The 21,317-nt window shown below is 51.1% G+C and overlaps 1 protein-coding gene across 1 annotated transcript in view; it reads left to right on the forward strand.

The window, feature by feature from the left end:
- Nucleotides 1-4,051: 4,051 nt before the first annotated feature.
- The window catches only part of HBEGF (heparin binding EGF like growth factor), a 204,165-nt gene continuing 186,899 nt past the window's right edge, over nucleotides 4,052-21,317 (forward strand). Inside the window, exons 1-2 of the mRNA XM_073573710.1 lie at nucleotides 4,052-4,196; nucleotides 4,367-4,489. Coding sequence (XP_073429811.1) covers nucleotides 4,157-4,196; nucleotides 4,367-4,489 — 163 coding nt within the window. The 5' untranslated portion in view covers nucleotides 4,052-4,156. The remainder of the gene's footprint in view (nucleotides 4,197-4,366; nucleotides 4,490-21,317) is intronic.

Raw genomic sequence — 21,317 nt, forward strand, 5'->3', positions numbered from 1 at the left:
TTGCACTTTTTATTTCATTTCTTTTGTGGAGGCTAATTATGTTATTTTTGTCTTTTTCTTTAACAGCCTTCACAGCGTGCTCCCGACTCTGACGGTGAGGATGGAGGGATTGATGTGGACCGCCTCATCGATCTCGTCAGAGAAAGGGAGCCGCTCTGGAATATGGCTGACCGCCGCCACGCTGACCTGATCATTACCCGACGACTCTGGGAGGAAATCTGTTCTCTCCTTGTGGGCCGCTGGGAGGACCTCGAAGCTCGGGCCCAGATTAAAGAGCGTAAGTATATACAGTAACGGTTGCTTGATGTAAACCAGTGTTTCCCGAACTCCAGTCCTCGTGGTCCCCACGGATCATGTGTTCAGGATTTCTATTTACTATGGAAATCCTGAAAACATGACCCCTGGGGACCATGAGGACTGGAGTTTGTGAAACACTGATGTTGTATACTAACCACTCCTTTCTCGTTTCAGGGAACAGAATTGTGAATCGGTGGCGGTCTGTGAGGGATCGTTTCAAGAAGGAGTTCAATAAAGAGATGCGGGCCCCGAGTGGATCTGGAGGACGCAGGAGCAAGTACAAGTACGCACAAGCCCTGTCGTTCCTCCGGGAAACAATGCTCACCAGAAGGTAAATATTACACACCACATGTGAAAAAAATGTTAGATGTAACTTTTTTTTTTCAGCCAGGGCCATACCATGTCAGCATTTTAATTGTTTTTTTTTCTCTTTATTACACAGCACGGTGAGCAGCACTCGGGAGCCTGCACGATTGGACCCTTCTGAGGCGATCCCTGAGGAGACCGGCACCGAGGGACACTTCGACCGCCCCGGTACATCTGCACCTTCCCAGCCTTCCCACACATTCGACCCATCTGTCCCATCCACCAGCACAGGAGCATCGTGGCCGCCTACATTACATGAAGCTGCTGGTGAGGAGATCGCTTTCCCTTTACCCCACCCTTCTGCCCCTGCCGCCTCTAGTACACCTGCGGGTACTGGGCGGCAGCGGCAGAGGGGTCAGGAAAAGAGTTATGCGCAAGAGTTATTGCATCTGAATGCATCTTTCCAGAACTGTCTCAAAGTCTTGTCAGAGCAAATCGCCGCAGGCTTTCAGCAGATCAACTCCAGCATTCTGGAGGTGAAGACACTTCTGCAAACCATGCATTCAGAAGCAAGATCTTCGCCAAACCACACCTTTTTCAGGTCTGTTGTGGAGCGCATGGCAACACTATCTCCTACCCAGCAGATGCATGTAATGCATTCGTGCCACGGTGCTCTACAGCAGGTTACCTCCCAACCTCCACCTCCCACCACTGTAGTTCCTCCACCTGCACCCCCTCCAGCCACTTTCCATCCTCCCCCTCCTATTACATCTGCACCCCCTCCAGCCACTTTCCATCCTCCCCCTCCTATTACATACCAGCAACCTCACCAGTACCAGACATCTCCCCACTTCCAGCAACCTGCCCCGTCCCAAACTCCTTCCCCGTACCAAACTCCTTCCCCATACAACTTTCCATCAACATCATCTGCTCCTACAGTCCCTGCCCAACCCTCCACTCCACCGCCCACCACCTCTTCTGCCTCCCACATGTCCACCCATTCTGTAGCTTTTTCCACACCTTCACCTCTAACTGTTCCTTCCCCACCACGATCCCAGTCCTCTCTCCACACACCCAGTGTCGAAGTGTCCCGCAGCCCCTCCAGCAGTATTTCCACCCCACAGTACACAGATTTGTAATGTTTTTTTGTTGTAATAAAAATTCCCATTGGGTTTAAAACCTTTATTAAAAAAGTTTTTTGCACTTTAAAAACATAAAAAAAAAATAAATTTAAATAAAAGTTAAATTCGTTTCACAATGGTTGTCTGTCATTTCTTTCTGCGGCGAACTATGTTTTAAAAAAAGGTTAAATACAGGGTATTTCAAAGGTAAAAAGGTATTCAAAACCAGGTATATAACTGTGGGTAAATTTTAGCTTTTTGCCACAGTTGTGTTCCTGGTTGTGTTTGAAGCAAAGTATTTCACTTAAAAAGTTGTGTTTATTGTTGGTGATTTCCTACCAATGTACACAACTTTTGTTAAAAGGTGAAATACTTTGCATAAAACACAACCAGGTACACACCTGTGGCCTAAAGGTAAAAATAGTAAGACCATGACAAGATAGCCAACTTTGGTTGGCAAAGGTATATACTGTTGGTCCAGAAGGTACACAAGTTTAGGGCAAAAATCTCTCACACTCTGTCATCCCAGTGTACTCTGCCTTGAGGTGACATAAAGTATAGTGGAAAATTGTCCCTGAAACTGTCACAGAACTTCTAGTGGTAATATTTCCAATGACAACATCCATCTTCGCCAGTAACTTGCTCTTCTCTCCAACCTGCACTTTCTTCTCTACAACCTGTCAAAGAAGGGCTGTAGGAACATGCTATATCTAGTTTTCCAGTAGCCAATCCCGTTCGGAAGGCCACAAGGGTCAATTTTAAAAACCGGATCCGGCGTAATCCGTCGAAAAACGGATAGAAAAACGGATGAACCGGATGAGACGGATCCGGTTTTGTCTGTCAAGAACAAGACGGATCCGGCAGAAAACCGGATCCGGCACTTCAGGTTTTACAAAACATTTGCCGGATCCGGCATTCCGGAACGACGCCGGATCGCGCCTGACGCCGAAAACCTGATGTGTGAAAGTAGCCTTACTGGGAACGGGACCTGCCGCATGTATCGCTGAAGCCTGGGGACGCTGCGCGGGACGCCGGAAGGTGAATATTACCCGATTTTTTATTTTAATTCTATTTTTTACAGGGATATGGTACCCAGAGCCCAGAGGACAGTCTCCTCTCCTCCGGACCGTGGGTACCATCCGCAAATGTTCTGCTTACTTTTCGCATGGTGGGCACAGCCACATGCGGAAAGTAAGCGGAACAATGCATTCCTATGTGGGCGGAATCATCGCGATACCGCAAATTAATGAGCATGCTGCGTATTTTTCCGGGATGCGATTCCGCCGCGGTAAAATCCGCAGCATTAGCACAGTATTGCGGAATCCCATAGGAATGCATTGGATGCTGTTATTTTGCGTTTTCGCTGCAAAATCGCGCGTTAAAAACCGCTGCGAAAAAAACGCGACGTGTGAACGCAGCCTGTCTATGTAATGGTGGTGTGAGATCAGTGGCCCAGGTCGTTTAACCCCTTAAAAACATCAGTTACTTATTCTAATCATCAAAATCGACTGTCTGCCAACGTTAATGCCAGTTCTCATGGCCAGAACCCATTTGGTAAATTCTGGAGTGACATGAATTTCATGCAGGGCATCAAAATGCATGTAATAATGGTGTTACCTCAGTGTCCCAAAGTCATTTAACCCCTTAAAATATCAGTTTCTTATTCAAATCTTTGAATATCGGCTGTTTGCCCACTTTGATGCCAATTCTGGTTCCCAGAACCCATTAGGGCCAGGCTGGAGGGACCTGGTTTTGCTATGGGGCTCCCTGTTCTATATGTCTGCAGTGTGATATCAGTGGCCCAAAGTCATTTAACCCTTTCATTAACGCCCTTCGGTGCCCACTTTGATGCCCAGTTTTGTGCCAGTTTTATCATTTTTGTCGCTGTTTTTAAGTGTATTCACATCAGGGCTCCTCGCTGCATGGGATGTTATCATTGCGATGGTTATTTTTTGTTGTTAAACCAATAAAAAAACAGAAAAGAAAAAATTGCCGAAGAAACTGACAAATAAGAAACTGGAGGAATGAAACTTCCGCCTGGTGGGCTCCACAACCTCCCATCCTGCCCAGCAGAGTAATGAATCGGGGCCACAGTTCCCAGAAAGTCTCAGGCAGAGTCCGCACCCACATGCCCACATCATATGGCCATTCTGGGCGAAGTCCTCACACTCTATGCCCACTCCTGACCCAAGCATGGTGGGCTGCACTGTGCCCTCAGTCATGGTGCCACCACAGGCAGGAATGGCACGACCGTGGGTGCCTGCCCCGTGCCCACGTCCTGAGTGTGACTGGGAGGAGTGGCCAGTCCTATTTCAGGCACCAGCCGCTGCCGGCGTCCCTCCAGTGCGGGGAGGCGTCAGTCATGCAGGCTGGATGGCGAGGGGCGACTCTCAGGACTTAGCGCTGCCGGACTCGTCCTTCCCGCAGCGGCCATGAAGCTCGTGCACTTCGCGCTGCTCCTTGCGCTACAAGGTAAAGCTGCGCCGTGTCCCGGCCGGGGCTTGTTGCCTCCATGTCTCGCCCGTCACTGCTGGCTATTCTGGGCAGCCTGTGCTATTAATGGCGCTCTCGTACCTCACTGTGAAATGCCACTCGTGCTTATTTCTGGCTCTGGAGTGACTGCGCTTCCCGATCTCTTGCAGGCTTCCTGGCGATCATACACGGATCAGTCATTGATCACAATGAAGTTCTCCAGCGAGCCAGCAATGACCTGCCGGAGCGGGCAGGGCTGAGCGGCGGAGTCCCCATGGTGGCGTCCTCCAGAGGTGGGTCCTCTATAGGTTGGTCCTCCAGAAGTCCGGAGGTGGGTTCTCCAGTGGGAGGGAGGCGGTGTGGGTCCTCCAAAAGTAGGGAGGTGGGTCCTCCAGAGGTAAGTCCTCTATAGGTAGGGAGGTGGGTCCTCCAGTGGGAGGGAGGCGGGGTGGGTCCTCCAAAAGTAGGGAGGTGGGTCCTCCAGAGGTAGGTCCTTTTTAGGTAGGGAGGCATGTCCTCCAGAGGCAAGAAGGTGGGGTGGGTCCTCTATAGGTATGGAGGTCGGTCCTCCAGAGGTAGGGAGGTGGGTCCTCCAGAGGTAGGGAGGCATGTCCTCCAGTGGTAGGAAGGCATGACCTCTATAGGTAGGGTGGTGGGTCCTTCAGAGGTAGGTACTCCAGCGGTAGATGGGTGGGTCCTCCAGAGGTAGGGAGGTGGGTCCTCCAGAAGTTGGGAGGCAGGGTGGGTCCTCCAGAAGTAGGGAGGCAGGGTGGTTCCTCCAGAAGTAGGGAGGTAGGTCCTCTATAGGTAGGGACGTGGGTCCTCTGGAAGTAGGTAGGCATGTCCTCCAGAGGTAGGGAGGTGCTGTGGGTCCTCCAGAGGTAGGGAGGTGGGTCCTCCAGAGGTAGGTCCTCTATAGTTGGGGAGGTGGGTCCTCCAGTGGTAGGGAGGCATGTCCTCCAGTGGTAGGGAGGCATGTCCTCTATAGGTAGGGAGGTGGGTCCTCCAATGGGAGGGAGGTGGGGTGGGTCCTCCAAAAGTAGGGAGGTGGGTCCTCCAGAGGTAGGTCCTTTTTAGGTAGGGAGGTGGGTCCTCCAGAAGTAAGAAGGTGGGGTGGGTCCTCTATAGGTATGGAAGTGGGTCCTCCAGAGGTAGGGAGGCATGTCCTCCAGTGGTAGGAAGGCATGACCTCTATAGGTAGGGAGGTGGGTCCTTCAGAGGTAGGTACTCCAGAGGTAGGGAGGTGGGTCCTCCAGAGGTAGGGAGGTGGGTCCTCCAGAAGTAGGGAGGCAGGGTGGGTCCTCCAGAAGTAGGGAGGCAGGGTGGTTCCTCCATAAGTAGGGAGGTGGGTCCTCTATAGGTAGGGAGGTGGGTCCTCCAGAAGTAGGGAGGCATGTCCTCCAGAGCAGGGTCCTCCAGAGGTAGGGAGGCATGTCCTCCAGAGGTAGGGAGGTGGGTCCTCCAGAATTAGGGAGGCATGTCCTCCAGAGGTAGGGAGGTGGGGTGGGTCCTCCAGAGGTAGGGAGGTGGGTCCTCTAGAGGTAGGGAGGTGGGTCCTCTATAGGTAGGGAAGTGGGTCCTCTAGAGGTAGGGAGGTGGGTCCTCCAGAGGTAGGGAGGTGGGTCCTCTAGAGGTAGGGAAGTGGGTCCTCTAGAGGTAGGGAGGCATGTCCTTCAGAGGTAGGGAGGTGGGTTCTCCATTGGTAGAGAGGTTGGTCCTCTCTAGGTAGGGAGCTGGGTCCTCCGGAGGTAGGGAAGTGGGTCCTCTGGAGGTAGGGAGGTGGGTCCTCCAGAGGTAGGGAGGTGTGTCCTCTATAGGTAGGGAGGTGGAGCTGGGTCCTCTATAGGGAGGGAGGTGGGTCCTCCGAAAGTAGGGAGGCGGGTCCTCCTGAGGACCCACCTCCCTACCTCCAGAGGTAGGGAGGTGGATCCTCTATAGGTAGGGAGGTGGAGCTGGGTCCTCTATAGGTAGGGAGGTGGGTCCTCTGGAAGTAGGGAGGCGGGTCCTCCAGAGGACCCACCTCCCTACCTCCAGAGGACCCCCCTCCCTACCTCTAGAGGTAGGGTGGGGGTCCTCCAGAAGTAGGGAGGCATGTCCTCCAGAGCAGGGTCCTCCAGAGGTAGGGAGGTGGGTCCTCTAGAGGAAGGGAGGTGGGTCCTCCAGAGGTAGGGAGGTGTATCCTCTATAGGTAGGGAGGTGGAGCTGGGTCCTCTATAGGTAGGGAGGTGGGTCCTCCAGAGGTAGGGAGGTGGATCCTCTATAGGTAGGGAGGTGGAGCTGGGTCCTCTATAGGTAGGGAGGTGGGTCCTCCGGAAGTAGGGAGGCGGGTCCTCCAGAGGACCCACCTCCCTACCTCCAGAGGACCGACCTCCCTACCTCTAGAGGTAGGGAGGTGGGTCCTCCAGAAGTAGGGAGGCATGTCCTCCAGAGGTAGGGAGGTGGGTCCTCCAGAGGTAGGTTTGAGGGAGTGCCCAGCCTCTGCCAGCTGCACAGCAGGACATTTCACCACCTCTCACAAATGATAATGTGGCAGATACCCTGTAACGCAGCCCGTGATATTGGACACGGATTAGGGGTGCCGGTCAGGTGCCTGATGTAACGGCAGCACCAATAATGCCCCCATGTGGAGTCGCCTCCTGTAAGCTGAAGGCCCATTTAGATGAACTAGTAATTGTTCCTCGTTGCGAGCTGCTGCACACAGGGCGGCAATCACCCAAAAACCCTAATGGTCCAGGGAAAAGGCTCTTTCACTGCAAAAAATGAAGTGCAGATAGGAGTGGCACTGTGAATTTTCTCCAAAATAGGGTAGATTTATTTTAAAAATAGGTCGGTACCTGAAGAAGGCTGTTCACAGTGGGAACGCATTGCATGAAGGGTGATCACATAATGTTTGCATGTATGAAAGGTTGTAGGAAGCACTGTGCCCGTGGCACCAGGGAGCTTGCTGCGGCCAATATGATGTGGTATGTGGACAGAGCGATCGCACTAACCAGCAGGCCAGACCGCGAGCTCCCAGTGACTTGTGTATGGCTTTGATCGGCGCTTGTTGATGCTGACTAATGAGCTATATGTGTACAGGGAATACTAGGGCTCGAATTCATCCAAACCAGCGAGGAATATTCAGCTGTAGACACAACCCTTATATACAGGGCTGCCACTAGGATCTTCAGGGCCCCATCCTGGCAACATTTTCAGGCCCCCTTGAGAGGCCGCCCAGGCTCCAGCCCACCTCCGCTTCTACACACCACAAACCTTCCACAGTCCCACCGCCCACTCATAAACTCCACTTCTGCACCACATCCTCACCAATCACACATTAACAGTTCCCATGTAACCCCAGATCACATACACAGGCAGCAGCTTTTGTTTTGGCCAAAAGATTTTTTTAAGCAGCCACCGTGACAAGGTAGACTCTTTTGGTCGGTCCCTACTCTATTCTAACCTACTAAACATTTCTTTAAATATCTAATACTCTTTTTAGATATATTTTTATTTATTTTTCTGTGACCCCTTCATGACGGAGCCCTTTTTTGTTTTTTCGTTTGTTTTTCGCTCCCTTTCTTCCCAGAGCCATAACTTCTTTATTTTTTCGGCAATATGGCCATGTGAGGGCTTGTTTTTTTTTGGGACAAGTTGTTCTTTTGAAAGACACCATTGATTTTATCATGTCGTGTACTCAAAAACAGGAACAAAAATTCCAAGTGTGGTGAAATTGCAAAAAAAGTTCAATTCAACAACTGTTTTTTGGATTTTTTTTACTATGTTCATTAAATTTTAAAACTGACCTGCCATTATCATTCTCCAGGTCATTACAAGTTCATATGTGAAAAATGAGGATGACTGAACTCATGGAGATCAACATCCAACACTGTGGAGACACCATCACATGTTTCTCAACGCAGTGATTCTAGAGCAATGCCCCCATCCCTTATGGCAAATATGCCCTTCCCATGGTTGTTCCTTCCCGGGGAAAGACCTGCTTGCTTGCGTTGAGAAACATGTGATGGTGTCTCCGCGGCTCTTGATTTACATGTTTTTACATATTTCCCATAAGGGATGGGGGCATTGTTCTAGAATCACTGCTTTGAGAAACATGTGATGGTGTCTCCGCAGTGTTGGATGTTGATCACCATGAGTTCATTCATCCTCATTTTTCACAGTCTTCTACTAGGCATTGCTCCTACTGGCCAATTTCCTACTCCACACTGATGAGGGGCAATACCCCGAAACAGCTGTCTGTGGATGGATACCATGTTTTGGCATAGGTGGTTTCCTTCATTGGAGACTGCCCTTCCCGTGGTTGTTCCTTCCTGGGGAAAGACCTGGCTAGTCATTGCTTGCGTTGAGAAACATGTGATGGTGTCTCCGCGGCTTGTGTTTTACATGTTATTGCAAGTTCATAGACACCAAACATGTCTAGGTTCTTTTTATCTAAGTGGTGAAAAAAAATCTGCTTGTTCAAAAAAAAAAACAAAAAAAACTTGTATCATTTTCCGAGACTCGTAGCGTCTCCATTTTTCATGATCTGGGTTTGGGTGAGGGCTTACTTTTTGCCTGCTGAGCTGACTTTTTAATTATACCATTTTGGTGCAGATACGAACTTTTGATTGCCCGTTATTGCATTTAATTCATGGCGACCAAAAAAAATGTAATTCTGTCGTTTTGACATTTTTTCTTATTGCGCCATTTAGCGAACAAATTAATTCTTTTTTATATTGATAGATCGGGCTATTCTGACCGCGACGATACCAAATATGTGTATGTTTGATTTTTTTTTTTTCATTGTTTTATTTTGAATGGGGCAAAAGGGGGGTGATTTGAACTTTTTTATATTTTTTGTATGTTTTTAATGTTTTAAAAACATTTTTTTTGTACTTTTGGCATGCTTCAGTAGTCTCCATGGGAGACCTGATCGGCTCTGCAACATAGAGGCGATGGCAGATCACCTGTATGTAGCAGAACTGCTGACTGACTATGAGCGCCGACCACCGGGCGGCGCTCATAGCAATCTGGCAGTGACAACCAGCCAGGAGACCTCTGGCTGTCATGCCCACTCATCGGCGACCTGCGATCACATGACAGGGTCACTGATGGGTGGGATTTCCGGGGCGATTGCCATAAGCGCACTTTAAATGCCGCTGTCTGTTTGACAGTGACATTTAACGGGAAATCAGCAGCGGGTGGATCGCGATTCTACCCGCGGCTGTTCCCGGCACATGGCAGCTGTTCAAAACAGATGACATGTGCCAGAAAAGATGTGGGCTCACCACCGGAGCCCACATCAAATGGGGAGACATGACATGCTTAGTATTAGTACAGAGCATGTCGTGAAGGGGTTAAGGGTATGGATCACATTAATACCACATACGCCATGACCAGACCATATATTACCACCACATAGTGACCGAATACTACCATATACAAGGGAGAAATACCACCACACCATGGCCGGACCACATATTACCACCACATAATGACAGAATACTACCACATACATGGGAGAAATACTGCCAGACCACATAGTGACCGAATAATACCACATAAAAGGGAGAAATATAGCCACACCATGACCAGATCATATATTACCATAGCATAGTGACAGAATAATACCACATGCAAGGAACACCATGACCATAGCACGTATTACCATCACATAGCAACTGAATAATACCACATACAAGGAAGAAATGCCTCCACACCATGACCAGATCACTTATTACCACCACATAGTGACCAAATACTACAATGCTGATCATTAATAAAAACACAATACTAATCTATTCTATTATTTCTAAACACTGTTTTTCGATGATTCCTTTGTATCCCCGTTCATACTGCACCCACACACAGAAGTGATACACCATTTGAAAGGTAAACTTGCCCCCTTCAGCAAGGAAATTTCCAAACAAACCACACATCCACGATTTGATCACAAAATACAGTTTAAACATTAATTTTCATAAACTTGCTGTCATGGGGCAGGTGAGGGAAAACAGGGGATGAGGAACCTGGGCCCCTGAACTGCCCCTCAGGCTAAGGGGGTGCCCTGATTTTCCTTAACTTGGGGGTACACTTGATGGTAGTGAGGCCCAAGTCACCGACCTGTCCCTAACTCCTGTTTACCCCTGAGCTAAACCCCAAACCCCCTCCCCAGGAGGTGAGACAGGGAAATAAGTGAACTGCACCAATTAAACAAAAGGAAGGATAAGACAAACACCTCGGGGTTAAATCAGCTAAAAACAAAACTTAGCTTTCTCTGCTGCCAATGCTCCAAGCAGCAGAGTAAGGCACCAGATCAGCATTCAGCAGAAGCACACTGCTGTCAGCCAGCTCCTGTCTTGACCACAGTTGGTATCCAAAAGGAAGTGTATCACCAACACCAGCTGATTCCTCAGGTGACCTTTTATAGGAAGGTGGGAGTGGTCACCATCAGCAGTCTCAGACTAACCAAACACATAGTGACACCAGCGGCCACCGGGGGGAAAAACTAATATTAACCCCCGATGGCCTGGAAAGGAAAAAAGTTTATATAAGAGAATCCAGAATCTGACACAGATCCAAAAATGGATTGTGACAGTACTCCTCCTTCAATGAGGGGGCTATGGACCCTCAACACTGCACCTCACCAGAAAACCACCTACGGTGAGGACGCCTAGATCCACCAGAGTTCACCTCGGCAATCACCTGGCTCTCAGGTTTATGGCAAACGTGGACTGATGGAGGTGGCAACGTATGCTCCAGAGGAGCCACAAGTCTCCAGAGCGCCGACCTGGGGAATGAGTTGAGTATGGACATTACTGCGGTTAACTCCAGTTGGTAAGTCCCCGGGCCGAGGATGGCCGACACCCGATACGGCCCAATCACCCGAGAACTCCAGACCCCAGCAGCACACTTCCACTGGATGTTTTTGGTGGACACCCATACATACTCGTTCACACACAGGTCCGGACCTGAACGTTTATTGCCATGCACACGTTTTCCACAAGATGGTGAACTCTTTAAGGAACTCACAATAGAAGCGTCCCCCTGTGTCACCACACTCACATCCCCACAATTCAGAAAGGGAACCACCACCCTCCTCCGACCCCTCCTCCTACGAGGACTAAGCCTCTCAGGGTTGGCTAATGGTGAGGGTTGAGACTTGCCCCTACTCCCTGGCAGCACCTTTGCTGCCCCCACTGGAGAAGAAGGGGACGGTTGTAGAAAGGCGGCAGAGACAGTAGCCCCCAGGGAACAGCCCTCACACGACTGATCCCAGCTGACTACTTCCCTAGACCTCCAATCTATCACCGGGTTGTGTCTTTCCAGCCAAGGGAGTCCTAAAACGATAGGTGATGGCTCACCCCCAAGGCGTAGCATGTCAGTCACTCTTCAGGATGAGTCCCTATACACAGATGTATATTTCTACGACTTGGGTCAACCACCCCTGGCTCAGTGGGACAGAGTCAATGGCCTGGACGCTTAGGGGTTTGGCCAGTGTCCTACACCTCAGGCCATGGGTATGGACAAAGTGAGCGTTCACCAGATTGACTCCCGCTCCACTGTCCACAAACACCGGTATGCCCTCAGATACTGTTATGCGGGGCTTAGGTCAAAGGAGGCTGAAATACCCGGGGCCCCTGCGGAGTCCCTCAAACTAGGGAAAACCCTGTCTGACCCTCAACCCAGGGTTTTTGCTAATGGTGCAAATGCCTGAGCCTCCAACCTTTCCTTATCTCCTGCTCAGCCCTAAGCTGAACCCTCCACCCTCCACCCAGTGAGTTGTCAAACCACCAAAGCCCACACAGTAATGACAGACAGGGAGAACTTAAACCGCACCGCGCCGCATAAACACAGGACAATACTGTAATGTGAACAGGGCAAAACAAAGCACAAATATAGGAAGGCGAAAAGGTAACAACGGATCATACGACACCAGATATGAATTTCTCTCTCCAACACCACCTCTCCAGACCGGAACCACTTGGCATAAAACACAAGCTATAATCGGCGACACCCACAGGCCAGCACGACTATTAAAGACCGTGGGCGTGACCAAACATCCCACCTGATCTCCAGCTAGATTAACCCCCGATAACCTGAGTAAAATCAAGCCGGCGCCACTGAGGCTATAGTGGACGGAGATGGAACTACCGCTGCCTGTCGGACGCTGTGGTGTGAATAGCGTCTGACATGACAGATACCCCGTCTTCTACGAGGGACCCCAGGGCCCTCAAGACTCATAGGACCCGGCTTGTCCGGATGACAGCGGTGAAAGGAACTGACCAGCCGATCCACATGTATGTTCGAGGCTGGTACCCAAGACCTCTCCTCCGGACCATACCCCCGCCATTGTACCAAATACTGAAGAGAACGGCGCAGTACTCAAGAGTCCACCACCTTGGAGACTTCAAACTCTAAATCGCCATCCACCATGACTGGAGGTGGCATCGGCGTCGTGTCCACAGAGCCTACCACCTTTTTCAATAAAGCCCTGTGAAACACGTTGTGTATCTTGTATACCGCAGGAAGTTCCAACCGATAAGCAACCGGGTTAATGATGGCAGCAATCTTAAAAGGGCCAATAAACCTTGGACCCAATTTCAATGATGGAATTTTGAGTTTTATGTTTTTAGTAGCTAACCACACCCAATCACCCACACACAGGTCCGGACCTGGCACGCGTCTAGCGTCAGCCACACGTTTGTACCTTGCACTCATGCTCAGCAATCGCTGTTTCACACTCCTCCAGACCGATGATAGTTGAACTCCTAACCGGTCCTCCTCTGACGCAAGGTACAAAATTGAGGATGGTGCCCATAAGCACAAAAGAACGGAGACTCTCCCGATGATTCTTGGCGGTGATTATTTAATGCGAACTCGGCCAAGGGAAGGAACGTCGACCACTCCTCTTGGTTGTCAGACACAAAACATCGCAAATACTGCTCCAGATTTTGGTTCATGCGCTCAGTTTGACCATTTGACTGCGGATGAAACGTCGACGAATGAGACAACTTGATCCCCAATCGTGAGCAAAAAGCTTTCCAAAACTTCGCCACAAACTGGGTCCCCCTATCAGACACTATGTCCGACGGAACTCCGTGTAGTCTAACCACCTCCTGCACAAAGACCTGAGCCAACGTCTTCGCGTTGGGCAAGGAAGGCAACGACACAAAATGCGCCATCTTCGAAAATCGATCAACCACCACCAGGATGACCGTGTTCCCCGCCGTGGCAGGCAAGTCCATGATAAAGTCCATGGAGATTTCTGTCCATGGCCTACTAGGTATCCCCAGAGGCTGTAGAGTGCCAGCAGGACGGGTTCTGGGCGACTTGGCCCTGGTCCTGCCGGATTTTTGGCCACCAGAAGCAGCGTGATACCAGCTCCAAGGTGCCCCTAACCCCTGGATGACCGGCCAGGACAGAGTTGTGGTGTTCCCCCAACACTTTAAGACGAAGATGAAGGGGTACGAATGACTTATTAGCGGGAAGTCCTGGCGGTACCTCCTCCTGGGCCTCGGCAATCTCCGCCTCTACCTCAGTCGTGAGAGCCGAAACCACTACACCTTCCTGGATGATGGGTACCGGATCTTCCCCAGGTTCTCCCCCCGGAAAACACCTGGACAAGGCATCCGCCTTGGTGTTTTTAGCCCCAGGACGGTAAGTCACCAGAAAGTTAAAACGTGCAAAAAACAATGCCCAGTGAGCCTGCCTGGGAGACAGACGCTTGGCCGACTCCAGATAGAGCAGGTTTTTATGGTCGGTGATGACCGTGACCTGGTGGGCCGCCCCCTCCAGGAAGTGTCGCCATTCCTCAAAAGCCAATTTGATGGCCAACAACTCCCTGTTGCCGATGTCGTAATTCCGTTCGGCAGGCGACAGCTTCTTGGAGAAGTAGGCGCATGGACGCATATTGCTCAAGGACGAGCCCTGTGACAGTACTGCCCCCACTCCCACCTCAGACGCATCGACCTCCACCGTAAAAGGTTTAGATACGTCCGGATGCACCAGAATGGGGGCTGAAGCAAAACGGTTTTTCAGAAGCTCAAATGCACGCACCGCATCATCAGACCAGATAGCGAGATTGGTACCTTTTTTCGTCATGTCCGTGAGCGGTTTGGCTATAGTAGAGAAATTCTTAATAAACTTCCTATAATAGTTGGCAAACCCAAGGAACCGCTGGAGCGCTTTTAGATTATCAGGCCGTTCCCATCGCAGCACCGCTTGCACCTTCGCGGCGTCCATTTTAAACCCTGCGGCGGATACAATATAACCCAAAAAAGGCAACTCCTGAACAAAAAATACGCATTTTTCAAGCTTAGCATAGAGCTTATTTTCACGGAGCAACTGTAACACCTGCCTGACATGCTCTAAATGAGTGTCCTGGTCGCTCGAATAGATGAGGATATCATCCAGGTACACAATCACAAATTTCCCCAGCACATGAGCGAATACATCATTTATGAAATGTTGGAAAACAGCAGGCGCGGTTGTCAACCCAAATGGCATAACTAGGCTTTCAAAATGACCCTCAGGGGTATTAAATGCCGTCTTCCACTCATACCCCTGACGGACCCTTATGAGGTTATATGCCCCCCTGAGGTCAAGTTTGGAAAACCACTTCGCACCAGCCACCTGGTTGAACAAATCAGGGATCAGAGGCATCGGGTAGGGATCACGGTCCGTAATCTGGTTTAACTCCTGGAAATCCAGACACGGGCGTAACCCCCCATCTTTTTTCTTAATGAAGAAAAACCCCGCTGCTACAGGTGAGGATGAAGGCCAGATGTGCCCTTTACTTAAACTCTCCGCGATGAAGTCTTTAAGAGCTTGTCTCTCCGGACCAGAAATACTAAACATCCTCGCCTTTGGCAATTTAGCCCCGGGCTTTAACCTAATTTCACAGTCATAGTGTCATGGTCACTATGTGTCTGGCGCAGATGTTACCGCAAGGCGGACCCATAACACACGTGACCCTGGATACCGCGCTTCCAGTGTGGCGAATTTAAATAATAATACGTGCAGATGGATACACCGCCTCCACCTGTCGAATTTAGGTATTACACGTTAATAAACATTCTGGAAACCCCGCCTCCAGTACGGCGAATTTAAATAATAAGGGGGACCTGTGAAACATTAACAGTGGTGGGCCCTGCGATAGGGAAAAGGGAAGTGGAGACCTCCTGAGCTCCCCTGAGCCAGTGTCCCTGCACTCCTAGCGTTCCCTATGCCGGTTCCGCACCGGGCGCCGCACGCGTACCTCAACGCCCTTGCTTGCCCTGACCCTAAACCCTCACTAGGGAATTGGTCGGTGCGGAAACTAATCCCACCACTGCACTAACAACACACATGAGGGAAAGAGACAATACAGGGGGACACCACTTAGCTTTATGCTCTGTGCTTATGCTCCTGCAACAGAGCCCTCCACCTGCGTGCATCTTCTCCTCCACCCGGATCCATCACCATAACAGGATCCTTCACCAAAGAGCAGCCTTGGAGCAGAGTCCTCCACCAGTTGCTGCTGCTTAGTAACAGAGTCCCAAGGATGAGTTTAGCTTCTGACACGAAGTCAAGCATGCTTGAGTCCAGCTCAGCAGCCAAGTCCCACATGGTGAGTGCCACTCTCCATAGTCGCCACTCCACCAGTCCATGCAGACACTTCCTGCTGACACCATCACTGCGACCCCACCACGCCATGCCAGCCCTTCGTCCAGACACCATAGCTGACACACGTCCCCCCTGGCTAAGCTGCGCAGGACTCTTCCTCAGCTCCATCCTTCCACCAGGCTCTCACCAACTCAGAATGAATGAATCAATCAGTATAACCAGCCGTGATTACACACCCTGAGACTCATTTATAGAGCCCCACACCTGAATCCTAATTACGTGCACATTAAACTGAAACCTAAGGTGCGATACCAATAACCACCACCGGGGACAGTCAAGTCACTTTGGCAACTTGCCAAAAGGAAAAAAAGTTCACTCTGTGCTTTTAAAACTGTCAGATCACTTCAGATCATGACAGTACCCCCTCCTTAATGAGGGGCCTCTGGACCCTCAAGACCACCCCTCATTAGGGAAACACCTACAGCGGGGACGCCCAGATCCTGAGTTCACCCCACCACTACCTGACACTTCAGGTTAATGACAAACGCACCGCTGGTATTGGCAATAAAGTTCATTTTGGAGGCCACTCATCTTCACAGCGCCGACCTGGGGAACGAGTTTATGTATGTGTATGTTTGCTTGTTATGAGCTGATCAGGCTCCACAACACACTTCCACAAGATGTTTTTTGGTGGCACCCATACACGCTCGTTCACACACAGGTCCGGACCTGAACGTTTATTGCACACATTCGTTTGTCATATTTTGGTGAACTCATTCTGGACACGACAACAGAGGCGTCCCCCTGTGTCACCACACTCACAACCCCGCTATTCACCAAGGGACACCACCCTCCAACCCTTTCACCATGAGGTCTGCGCCTCCCAGGGTTGGTTAATGGCGAGGGGTGAGATTTGTCCCTACTCCCCCGCAGCACACCTGCTGCTCACACCTGGAGGAGAAGGGACCGGGATATGGAGGGAATATACACTCGCTGGTCACCTCCACACGACCAGGAGGGGGCGGCATTAAAGATTTGGCGTGAGCCTCGCGGACTTTCACACCAGTCTGCTCACTACAGGGACGTACCCCTTCACCTTGGGGAACCCCAGACAGCACCATGGGGACACCAATTCCACCCACCTGTTTGGTTACGTACGCCTGTATGAACCAGTCCCGCTCCCCAGCAGCGACTCTAGGGGGCACTTTGCCAGAGCCGCAGGAATATGGAGGAAAAATACACTCGCTGGTCGCCTCCACACGACCAGGAGGGGGCAGCTTCTTCAATGGTATGGAAGATTTGGCATAAACCCCGCGGACTATCACACCAGTCAGCTCACCACAGGGGCGTACCCCTTCACCTCGGGGAATACCAGGCAGCTCCGTGGGGCACCATTCCTCCCACCTGCCTGGGTGCGCCCGCCTGCATGAACCAGTCCCGCTCCCCAGCAGCGACTCTAGGGGGCTTTAGTACCAGAGCCGCAGGAATATGGAGGAAAATATATACACTCGCTGGTCGCCTCCATACGACCAGGAGGGGCGGCTTCTTAGATGGTATAGAAGATTTGGCGTAAACCCCGCGGACTATCACACCAGTCAGCTCACCACAGGGGCGTACCCCTTCACCTCGGGGAATACCAGGCAGCTTCGTGGGGCACCATTCCTCCCACCTGCCTGGGTGCGCCCGCATGCATGAACCAGTCCCGCTCCCCAGCAGCGACTCTAGGGGCTTTTAGCCAGACCGCAGCCGCCATTTTTTTTTTTTTTGATTTTCTGGTTAGCTGAGCAGAAGCCCCAGACCCTGATAACTGCTGCTGCAGCGGCACTAACACACCATGCCGCTCCCCACTCACCTCAGTGAGGCCCGGCAGCAATTGCCACAGGTCTCCACATGGCCAAGGCTCACCAGAAAAAAAAAGTAAGGCTGGTGATAATGTCATGGTCACTATGTGTCTGGCGCAGATGTTACCGCAAGGCGGACCCATAACACACGTGACCCTGGATACCGCGCCTCCAGTGGGGCGAATTTAAATAATAATACGTGCAGATGGATACACCGCCTCCACCTGTCGAATTTAGGTATTACACGTTAATAAACATTCTGGAAACCCCGCCTCCAGTACGGAGAATTTAAATAATAAGGGGGACCTGGGAAACCTTAACAGTGGTGGGCCCTGCGATAGGGAAAAGGGAAGTGGAGACCTCCTGAGCTCCCCTGAGCCAGTGTCCCTGCACTCCTAGCGTTCCCTATGCCGGTTCCGCACCGGGCGCCGCACGCGTACCTCAACGCCCTTGCTCGCCCTGACCCTAAACCCTCACTAGGGAATTGGTCGGTGCGGAAACTAATCCCACCACTGCACTAACAACACACATGAGGGAAAGAGACAATACAGGGGGACACCACTTAGCTTTATGCTCTGTGCTTATGCTCCTGCAACAGAGCCCTCCACCTGCGTGCGTCTTCTCCTCCACCCGGATCCATCACCATAACAGGATCCTTCACCAAAGTGCAGCCTTGGAGCAGAGTCCACCACCAGTTGCTGCTGCTTAGTAACAGAGTCCCAAGGATGAGTTCAGCTTCTGACACGAAGTCAAGCATGCTTGAGTCCAGCTCAGCAGCCAAGTCCCACATGGTGAGTGCCACTCTCCATAGTCGCCACTCCACCAGTCCATGCAGACACTTCCTGCTGACACCATCACTGCGACCCCACCACGCCATGCCAGCCCTTCGTCCAGACACCATAGCTGACACACGTCCCCCCTGGCTAAGCTGCGCAGGACTCTTCCTCAGCTCCATCCTTCCACCAGGCTCTCACCAACTCAGAATGAATGAATCAATCAGTATAACCAGCCGTGATTACACACCCTGAGACTCATTTATAGAGCCCCACACCTGAATCCTAATTACGTGCACATTAAACTGAAACCTAAGGTGCGATACCAATAACCACCACCGGGGACAGTCAAGTCACTTTGGCAACTTGCCAAAAGGAAAAAAAGTTCACTCTGTGCTTTTAAAACTGTCAGATCACTTCAGATCATGACACATAGGCTCGATGTGGAGGTAGTTCTGAGCAACCCCTCTCAGAGAATACGTCCGCAAAATCCAGCAACGCCTCCGGAAGGCTGGACTTCACGGCGGACACACATGTGGCCAAGCAATTTTCCTGGCAGAAACCGCTCCACTGAACTATGTCCTGGGTTCTCCAGTCAATCACTGGGTTGTGCTTGGACAACCATGGGAAACCCAGGACCATTTGTGCTGGGAGATTATTGAGTACCCTACATGTAGCCGACTCAGAATGTAGGACCCCAATGTGGAGTTTAACCTCAGCTACAAACTCAGTAATCTCCCCCTGTGGGAGGGGAGAGGCATTAATGGTAACCACGCGAATAGGATGAGGGAGTTTTTCGATCTTAAAACCTGCCATGCATGCAAACTCGTCATCCATGAGATTGGTGGTGGAACCGCTATCCACAAACACTGATATGGGTAGCTCTCTGCCCGCAATAATAACCCTGGCAGGGAGTATACATTGAGATACCATCATGGAGGATATGCATACGCTCAGTTGGGCCTCCTCCATACCCTCTGAGCTTACCAGTTTTCCGCCGGTGCGACTTTCTTTGGTAGCACAGGACAAGCATTTACATAATGATCTCTTTTACCACAGTAAAAACATGCTCCATGCTTCCTGAACCCAGGAACGCGACGCTGCACATGTGATACCCCAGCGATTTGCATAGGTTCCGTGGGCTCACCTGCAGCAACCACACTTGCACCCCTGCTTTGCCCCAGGGGAAGCGTCTCCTGCGCCCCCTGACGCAAACGGCGATCAATACGAATAACCAAATTCATGGCAGACTCTAACGATGCAGGAGTCTCATACATCAGGAGGGCCTGTTTAACTCTTTCTGAAACCCCATGAATAAACTGACTCCGCAGCGCTGGGTCGTTCCACTGTGTGTCTACTGCCCAACGGCGAAATTCTGAACAATAGTCTTCCGCCATACGTTCCCCCTGACGGAGGGCGCGGATTTTAGATTCCGCCAAAGCCAATCCGTCGGGATCATCATAAATGAGCCTGAGTGCTGAAAAAACATTCTCAACCGAATGAAACGTAGCCGAGTCAGCCTGTAAAGAAAACGACCATGCTTGGGGGTCCCCACTCAGTAATGATAACACCAGACCCACCCGCTGAGCCTCATTACCTGAGGAGACCGGGCGCATGCGAAAGTATAACTTGCAGGCCTCCCGAAAGATGACAAATTTGCTGCGTTCCCCAGAAAATCATTCAGGCAGCGGAATCTTTGGCTCTGCAACTGCACCAGCAGAAGCCGCTTGCACATTAGCTACAACCAGGCCCTGCTGCTGAACTGCCCCCTTCAACTCGGTGACCTGTAAGGACAGCGCCGCCAACTGGCGGTTTATAGAAGTCATGGAATCCATGGAAAAAATGTTGGGCCGATTATAATGTTATGCGGGGCTTAGGTCAAAGGAGGCTGAAATACCCGGGGCCCCTGCGGAGTCCCTCAAACTAGGGAAAACCCTGTCTGACCCTCAATCCAGGGTTTTTGCTAATGCTGCAAATGCCTGAGCCTCCAACCTTTCCTTATCTCCTGCTCAGCCCTAAGCTGAACCCTCCACCCAGTGAGTTGTCAAACCACCAAAACCCACACAGTAATGACAGACAGGGAGAACTTAAACCGCACCACGCCGCATAAACACAGGACAATACTGTAATGTGAACAGGGCAAAACAAAGCACAAATATAGGAAGGCGAAAAGGTAACAACGGATCATACGACACCAGATATGAATTTCTCTCTCCAACACCACCTCTCCAGACCAGAACCACTTGGCATAAAACACAAGCTATAATCGGCGACACCCACAGGCCAGCACGACTATTAAAGACCGTGGGCGTGACCAAACATCCCACCTGATCTCCAGCTAGATTAACCCCCGATAACCTGAGTAAAATCAAGCCGGCGCCACTGAGGCTATAGTGGATGGAGATGGAACTACCGCTGCCTGTCGGACGCTGTTGTGTGAATAGCGTCCGACATGACAGATACCCCGCCAACCACCATTTCAGCTGATATAGTACACTGAGAGGGCAAAATGGAGGAAATATACACTCCCTGGTTGCCTCCCTCCACACAACCAGGGGGACGCGGCTTCTTAGGTGGTACAGAAGTTTGGGCGCGAGCCGGGCAGACCCTAAATAAATGGTCAGTCTGCCCACAGCAAAAACATGCCCCCAAACCACGATGAACCGCAGGCAACACTGCTGGGGAACCAACTCCTCCCACCTGCCTGGGCTCATCCGCCTGCACCAGTGAGTCCTCCTCCCTAGCAAGGACTACAGGGGGCATAAAACTCCTCCACCGACCGTAGAGATGGTGAATCTGCCGGCAGGGAGAAGGCCCAGGATTGGGGATCACCTTTAAGGAGGGATATGAGGAATCCCACCCGCTGTTCCACACTCCCTAATGAACGAGCGCGGAGCGTGAAGTGTAGCTTGCAGACCTCC

Source organism: Dendrobates tinctorius, unplaced genomic scaffold (assembly GCF_039654945.1).
Source record: "Dendrobates tinctorius isolate UK_male_01 unplaced genomic scaffold, ASM3965494v1 ptg000036l, whole genome shotgun sequence".
Taxonomy (NCBI): domain Eukaryota; kingdom Metazoa; phylum Chordata; class Amphibia; order Anura; family Dendrobatidae; genus Dendrobates; species Dendrobates tinctorius.